This window comes from Perca flavescens, chromosome 7 (genome assembly GCF_004354835.1).
Source record: "Perca flavescens isolate YP-PL-M2 chromosome 7, PFLA_1.0, whole genome shotgun sequence".
Classification (NCBI taxonomy): Eukaryota; Metazoa; Chordata; class Actinopteri; order Perciformes; family Percidae; genus Perca; species Perca flavescens.
The window spans coordinates 157,925-166,350 of NC_041337.1; the positions used below are offsets into that span (position 1 = coordinate 157,925).

The 8,426-nt window shown below is 41.8% G+C and overlaps 1 protein-coding gene across 4 annotated transcripts in view; it reads left to right on the plus strand.

Annotated features, from left to right (window-relative positions):
* The window catches only part of vps13d (vacuolar protein sorting 13 homolog D), a 117,185-nt gene extending 110,482 nt beyond the window's left edge, over positions 1 to 6,703 (plus strand). For all 4 annotated transcript variants that reach the window (XM_028583732.1, XM_028583733.1, XM_028583735.1 and 1 more), the window contains one exon: positions 5,685 to 6,703. In XM_028583732.1, the coding sequence (XP_028439533.1) occupies positions 5,685 to 5,816 (132 nt within the window). In that variant the 3' untranslated portion in view covers positions 5,817 to 6,703. The remainder of the gene's footprint in view (positions 1 to 5,684) is intronic.
* The last annotated feature ends 1,723 nt before the right edge of the window (positions 6,704 to 8,426 follow it).

Below are 8,426 nucleotides of genomic sequence, written 5' to 3' on the forward strand. Positions count from 1 at the left end.
AGGCACTTGTCCTTCGGACAAGTACATTTACGTTTCACTTGTCCATGAACAAAAGTCACTTGTGCAGGTAAAGATTCATCATTTTATAATTTCTTTTGTGTTTTGCTAATGCAGAATTTGAAGAAACAATTGAAAGCATCCAAACATTATCAACATTAATACAATTCAGTTTAAACAGTAGAAACAAATGTGTCCCAAGAATAGATTTCCCCTTCAACAAGAAAAAAGGATCTCCAGACTCATAATACAAAATTATACTTTGCACGCCGGTGTGCAGAAGTTAATATATTGAGATTCTAAGTGAATATTTTAAAGTTTCTCATTACTTTCAGATTCCTAGTCAATATTCTAAGTTACTATGTCAATATATTGAGATATTCTGAGTTACTAAGTCAATATATTGAGATACTGAACCAATATGTTGAGTTACTAAGTCAATATATTACGATACTAAGCCAATATATTGAGATTAAGTCAATATTTTATAGTTTCTCATTACTTTGATATTCTTTGTTTATATTCTGAGATACTGAGTCAATATATTGAGATACTAATTCAATATTTTGACCAGAGGTAGTGGTGACTTGAACTTATACTATATCTAAAATAATTTTGTAGACACAACAATGGATTTTGCCACTAAATGTTGGTGTCAGCGTGTTTTTTTCTTTTCTTTCTACAATTTCACTTACCATGGGATCCTTTAAAAAGGTGTAGCTACTTTACAGTTGATTATTACCTGATATTTAATCCGCTACAAACGAGTAGCGGAGCAGCTAGTAACGTTATGAGGCAGAGAGCCAGCCGTCAAGAGTCAAATTAACTTCATGCTTCATCCGCACAAAGCACACTTCTATCTCCACGAGTGACAGCTTTATTCGGCTCGTTTTCTGTGAACGATGTGGGGACGGGGTATCGTTAAAGCGTAGTTAACATGCTAACGTTAGCTAACTAACACCAGCTGCCTGGCTTGCTGGTTCCGCGGTGCTTTCTTGCTGTATCGCTTACAGAGAAGGAGCTGAACAGTGGGCTGGGTCTAACGTCAGCGGTCCGCTCTCCCGCTGCTGCTGGGTCTAACGTTAGTTAATGTATTTGTTTCAAATCGGTAAAGTAAAATCTGTAACATAAACGGAATGAGTGGCACATAATAACGTATATAATGCTTCATCCACACAAAGCACATTGCTATCGCCACGAGTGACTTCTGTTTTCAGCTTGTTTTCTGTGAACGATGTGGCGAGGAGGTAACGTTAAGGTGGAGTTAGCAAGCTAACACCGGCTAGCTCGCCGTGCTTTCATGCTGCTTCGCTTTCGGAGAATGCGCTGAACAGCGGGCTGGGTCTAACATTAGCGGCCCGCCGACCCGCTGCCCAGGATCGTGGGGTAAAATATGTATTTGTTTCAATTCTGTAACATTGACGAAATGAGTGGCATTTTGTTTTGTTTGACTTTTAACTTGTCCAGTGGGGCAAGTAAATTTCTCTTCCGCTTGTCCTACAAAAAATCCACTTGTCCCGGACAAGCGGACAAGCCTTAATGTCGAGCCCTGAATTCAGTCCTGAGGTTTGTGGATTACCCAGAGAAACAGGAACATTTCCCAGGTAGCAGGAACCTTTTAGCAACTATACCTGAGTTGCGACCAAAGGAACCTGGGACTTAAATACTTCCTGTAGTTTTATAGCTTTTGCGGCAGTACTTTCCAAAGGTTCAGGAACCTTAGGGGGTGGAGTTTGTAGGGCTGACCATCGCTGATTGGGCAAACACAGACACTGTGGCAACTACAGCTTTAGGTTAAGAAGTTTACCCAAGTTCTCTGAAACATTTCACTGTCCCAGTCAGGACAGACTGCTATGAGAGCCTGACACAACGCTATCTCTGCAGTCGAAGAAAACACACCTCGCCTCGCTCCGCTGAAGACCTGTCACCAACACGTAGCCAGTTAGATAGACATGTTTACTGACGCGGGATGAGGTTTTAGTAAAACCTTGGAATCCTGCAACTGCATACAGGTTTACTGACTGTCTCACACGTTAGCAGTGTGAGCAATTTAAGCTCTAACTGTTGCATTGGCTCAAAAGGTCTGTATGCAGTGCTTCACCCGCTTCCCCTTACAGAGACCTATTTTAACGATCTAAGCACATGGCGTGAAGCGCCTGGTGCAGGTGCGTTTAGGGCGTGTCCAAATCCACTTTTGCTAGATTGACAGCGGAAAAAAGGGTCCTTGTACCGGGCCATGGTTCTAAAGGGTTGTACTTAGTGTCTTCATTAATCAGAGGTGTGTTTTGGGCGTAACATGTAATAAACCAATCAGTGTCATCTCCCACCGGGATTTGCACCGTAATATTTAAATTTTTAATCTTCTACGTGTGTGTGCTGCTGTGCGTCCCTGTGTGTGTAACAAGCATAGTGTGCACGCGCTGTGCACGAGCCTAGGAGCATTTTACTAATGCTCTGTTAAAATAACAATGAAATGCTGAGTTATTGACTTTAGACCAGGTTTTTGGTGGTCAATGTTGCGATCGCCAGGGGTGCAACTACCCAGTGTCAGAGGGGTATGCAACAACAATTTTGGTGCCCCCCCAAAAAAAACACAAATAAATAAGTGTGTGCCCCCCATTCTGTTTTGGATTTTAAAAAGTACAAATATGGAGAGCCACTTAGCACAGAGACCTTTAAATAGAGAGAGAGAGAGAGATGTGACCCTGTAATTACAGCTTCCATGTCACCCAACAGATGTATAGGCCTAGCCTGTATGTCTGACAGCTAATGGTAACACAAAATCTATTAATGATTCCATGGTAAACCAAAGTTATAGCATTAGTTATGTTTTCCAGATTCTTGTCATTATTGTACATGCTACCTTATATTTTCCAGTTTTCAGCTCAGCAACCTCAGTTCTGCATATTCTAAGCTAGCTGTAAACCCCCATTTGGCTGCTACATTCCCAGTGTTAGCTAACGCTAGCTAGTCTGTTAACATGAATATTTGGCTGCTACATTTCCAGTGTTAGCTAACGCTAGCTAGTCTGTTAACATGAATATTTGGCTGCTACATTCCCAGTGTTAGCTAACGCTAGCTAGTCTGTTAACATGAATATTTGGCTGCTACATTCCCAGTGTTAGCTAACACTAGCTAGTCTGTTAACATGAATATTTGGCTGCTACATTTCCAGTGTTAGCTAACGCTAGCTAGTCTGTTAACATGAATATTTGGCTGCTACATTCCCAGTGTTAGCTAACGCTAGCTAGTCTGTTAACATGAATATTTGGCTGCTACATTCCCAGTGTTAGCTAACGCTAGCTAGTCTGTTAACATGAATATTTGCAAGCCTCCGAGCACAGACGTCACACTTTAAATCCTACCTGTTGCCTTTCACCATCCACGTATTTAACTGCTGTTGCATCCATTGACATGCTATCTCCTTTTCCCTCTTTCTTTTTCTATTTTTAGCCACCGACAGCTTTTTTGCTTTATCCATCTTTTTCCACAGACGACAACTCACTACTGTACCTGTTCGGTCAGCGCTCACGGCGCCCCCACTCGCGATATTACGAATCCTACTATGGCCACGCCAAGACCGGACCCGCCCTTCAACAGCCCGGGTCTTGGCGTGGCCATAGTAGGGAGCGCTCATTAACATATATAAACGGGAGCGCCCCCCGCTCCCTCTTCTCATCTATGATGGAATCTTATGAGACAGGGCGCCTACTCAAGCCTGTTAGTCCTCTACAATGTTATATAATATAATTGAGGAAATGCAGAAATGATTTAGAAACGCACAAAAGCAGCTACATATAGAAAACACCAAAACAAATATATATTATATATTATATATATATATATATATATATATATATATATATATATATATATATATATATATATTTATTTATTTTTTTTTTTTTTTTTAAACATCGCTTTGGCGCCCCTATGTGCCGCATATAGCGCGTACCCACTTTTTGCGACACTGGCGATCGCTTCCCTTTGCCTCAAGATAGCAACACTCCCAGAATGCAGCTGAACACACCTCCCTGTAAGACCAGCACGCCCATTGGCCACAGATGGGTGCAGGTGCATTTGCTGTTTAAACCACATGGGCGCTGGACGGGACACTGACAACTGGGACAGTCTTAAACTAGCAAAGACACTTGGGTCGGGCTTTGCACTGCGCTGGGTGCGAGATAGTACCTACAGTGTTTCTTCATGGTCCGAATAAGCCTTTCGGGTCCACAGGGACGTCAAGAAGTTGAGTCTTCATTTTCTTCGAGAGGCTAGATAGTACATACTGTTTGGAGATCCGCTGCACTCCCCACCCACTGTCATTGGCTTTGCAGTCGCTGGGAGGTTAAAGGGCTTAACATCCTCCTCGTCTTTTCCAGAAGCAAGGCTAATGGACCCGAGTCCGAGTCATCCCAACGCCATGTTCCGTGCTCCGACATGAGGCTGGCCTCGTTGTTCGTTGATTAGCCAGGCCACGGCGTCAGCTAGGTGATGTCACTGTTGCTACGTCCGTTATTTTTGCAGTCTAAAATTGAGCGTAAACTTACACAAATAACAGCTCTTCAACAAACTTAACTTTTTCAAACACAGTGAAAACCAATAATGACAGATGGGTCAGTCACTGCTGATTGGTTAGACAAAATGGCAGCTTACCCTGATTATCAGGCCCATTTTGCCCTCTAAACTATTTTTAAATGTCTTTGTTCTATGCTTTGACCACCAAACTAAATTCCCTTCTTCCCCATTGCTATTTGTATATCTGTATGTGTACTGACTGTGGAAATAGTGGAAATGGAATAGGTTTTAAATCTAATTATATTTTTGTTAGAGATCTTAAAACTTGAACAAATAAAACCCTTAACACTGATGCACTGACCACTTTGAAATCAGCTAAATTCCCCTTTGACAAGCCCCTTTTTATCTGATCATCCTTTCTTATGTTGCGAGCTAGGGTTGGGTAGCGAACTATTTACTTTTTTAGGTTACCGACCGAATTACGTCTGTACCACCGAGGACCGATTCACGTTAAATCAAGCAGTACCAAATGTCGGTCCCTGAGAGCCTGTAAGCAGGAGCTTCTAAGTCCTCTCTACATGTTGACAGAGAGCGAAACTATGTTTTAGTTTAAGTCACATTTTTTTGTTATAACAGAGAGAACGTACCAAAAAAAAAGCTCCTGTTCGATTTTCAGGTACTGGTAACAATGTGAACAGTACCCAACCCTATTGCGATCAGACTACACAACATTTTAGTCACAACACTTTCACTGTGTCAGGTTGTATCAGAATCAGACCAATAGCGGACCATCGCCACACATTTCGGGTGTCAGAAACAAAATATAAGACAGTTGCTGGTTTTATCGTGTAGAGTGAGGCAAAGTACGAGACAACCATCACCTGAAATACCTGAAGATGTCGGGGCAAAAAGACTACTGTGTCCAAATATATTTTCCTTCTCCCACAGTGACACTTGTACAACATGTCCGGTGACCCTGACCAATAAGGGCAGAGTGCTCTTCAGCTGTAAATATGGAGAAGACACTAGTGATGCTTTACTTAATTAGAGTGAAGCTGTTTTAGTGGTTTTGGAGTTGATAGCGACCAATGCCCCTCATCTGTCTGTCTGTCTGATCCCAGCATTGATGTTTCCACTCTGGTAAAACCTTGTAACAATCCTCTCCACAGGTCCATGTGAAGAGTGAGAGTCTCGCCATCAAAATCTCTCAGGAAATCAACTATGCCAAGAGTCTGTACTACGAGCAGCAGCTAATGCTGCCTGCCAGCGAGAACGAAGACTGCTTACTGCTCGAGTCCTGATCACATGACTTTCTTAGAAGGATTACTAACGTTCTTAAATCCTGAGAAGGTGATGGCTTTTATTGATTTTTGTAGGCCTTAGTATTTTAAAGAGATAGACAAACTGCAGTAAAGGGAACAGTCAGTCTAGTCACGTGGCCTGATGTTTGGCAAAGCACATGACCTAAATCACATATGCAAGGCAGTGTTAGTTGGACTGAGTATATGTAGAAAACACTGGTTTCTCTGTGTTTCTATGGCTGCTGATGGCAGCAGGTGTGAACAGTACTATGTTTGTGAATACAGAAATGTAAATAGAGCTACATACCAATATTATGAACCAGTGTACATACTGTATTAATAATGAAGTATGAAGAATAATGTGAAATGTAACAAACTGCCTTTACAACTCTATTTTGTGTATAAGAGACTATTATTTGGTTGGGGGGGAGGGGGGATGAATTGCACTGACACAGGGAGGGAAGGGACCTGCAGCCCCCCTTTCTCCGATTGAAGCTGCCTGCCATTGTCTTTGCCTTTTACAATTGCAGACTTCCAGGTCTGACATGTCTACTTTTATTTACCAAGCCTTTTTTAATAAGGCCAGTCTTTCTACGCAGAGTTCTCTAAAGGACAGTGTGCACGTCCTTCCTTCTAACCAGATTCACTCTAAATTGTACACAACTTGTTGAAGAGTATTGGTCTTTGGGTTTTGGTTTGGTGTCAGATAAGATTTTCTAGAGTGGAGTTGAGGGCAGGTGGTAGTGGACTATGGTGGAGATGTGATATATATATATATATATATATATATATATATATATATATATATATATATATATATATATATATATATACACACACACACACACACACACACACAAATAACGTTCACATGGACACTGCTTCAAATAAAGATCTACAACTGGAGCACTCACTGTGTGGGACTTATTATTTCCAAACCTTCGGGTGATGTGGAATCCTATTTAAAACTGCTGGCTAAAGATAACTGTAAATACTAAATATGCTTCACATAGGTGGTAATGATACCCGATTACGTACAGTGAAGAAAATAATTATTTGAACACCCTGCTATTTTGCAATTTCTCCCACTTGGAAATCATGGAGGTGTCTGAAATTGTCATCGTAGGTGCATGTCCACTGTGAGAGACATAATCTAAAAAAAAAAATCCAGAAATCACAATATATGATTTTTTAACTATTTATTTGTATGATACAGCTGCAAATAAGTATTTGAACACTTGTCTATCAGCTAGAATTCTGACCCTCAAAGACCTGTTAGTCTGCCTTTAAAATGTCCACCTCCACTCCATTTATTATCCTAAATTAGATGCACCTGTTTGAGGTCGTTAGCTGCATAAAGACACCTGTCCACCCCATACAATCAGTAAGAATCCAACTACTAACATGGCCAAGACCAAAGAGCTGTCCAAAGACACTAGAGACAAAATTGTTCCCCTCCACAAGGCTGGAAAGGGCTACGGGGAAATTGTCAAGCAGCTTGGTGAAAAAAGCTCCACTGTTGGAGCAATCATTAGAAAATGGAAGAAGCTAAACATGACTGTCAATCTCCCTCGGACTGGAGCTCCATGCAAGATCTCACCTCGTGGGGTCTCAATGATCCTAAGAAAGGTGAGAAATCAGCCCAGAACTACACAGGAGGAGCTGGTCAATGACCTGAAAAGAGCTGGGACCACCGTTTCCAAGGTTACTGTTGGTAATACATTAAGACGTCATGGTTTGAAATCATGCATGGCACGGAAGGTTCCCCTGCTTAAACCAGCACATGTCAAGGCCCGTCTTAAGTTTGCCAGTGACCATTTGGATGATCCAGAGGAGTCATGGGAGAAAGTCATGTGGTCAGATGAGACCAAAATAGAACTTTTTGGTCATAATTCCACTAACCGTGTTTGGAGGAAGAAGAACGATGAGTACCATCCCTACTGTGAAGCATGGGGGTGGTAGCATCATGCTTTGGGGGCGTTTTTCTGCACATGGGACAGGGCGACTGCACTGTATTAAGGAGAGGATGACCGGGGCCATATATTGCGAGATTTTGGGGAACAACCTCCTTCCCTCAGTTAGCGCATTGAAGATTGGTCGAGGCTGGGTCTTGCAACATGACAATGACCCGAAGCACACAGCCAGGATAACCAAGGAGTGGCTCTGTAAGAAGCATATCAAGGTTCTGGCGTGGCCTAGCCAGTCTCCAGACCTAAACCCAATAGAGAATCTTTGGAGGGAGCTCAAACTCCGAAACCTGACTGATCTAGAGAAGATCTGTGTGGAGGAGTGGGCCAAAATCCCTCCTGCAGTGTGTGCAAACCTGGTGAAAAACTACAGGAAACGTTTGACCTCTGTACTTATACAAAGGCTATTGTACCAAATATTAACATTGATTTTCTCAGGTGTTCAAATACTTATTTGCAGCTGTATCATACAAATAAATAGTTAAAAAAATCATACATTGTGATTTCTGGATTTTTTTATTTTTTTTTTTAGATTGTCTCTCACAGTGGACATGCACCTACGATGACAATTTCAGACCCCTCCATAATTTCCAAGTGGGAGAACTTGCAAAATAGCAGGGTGTTCAAATACTTATTTTCCTCA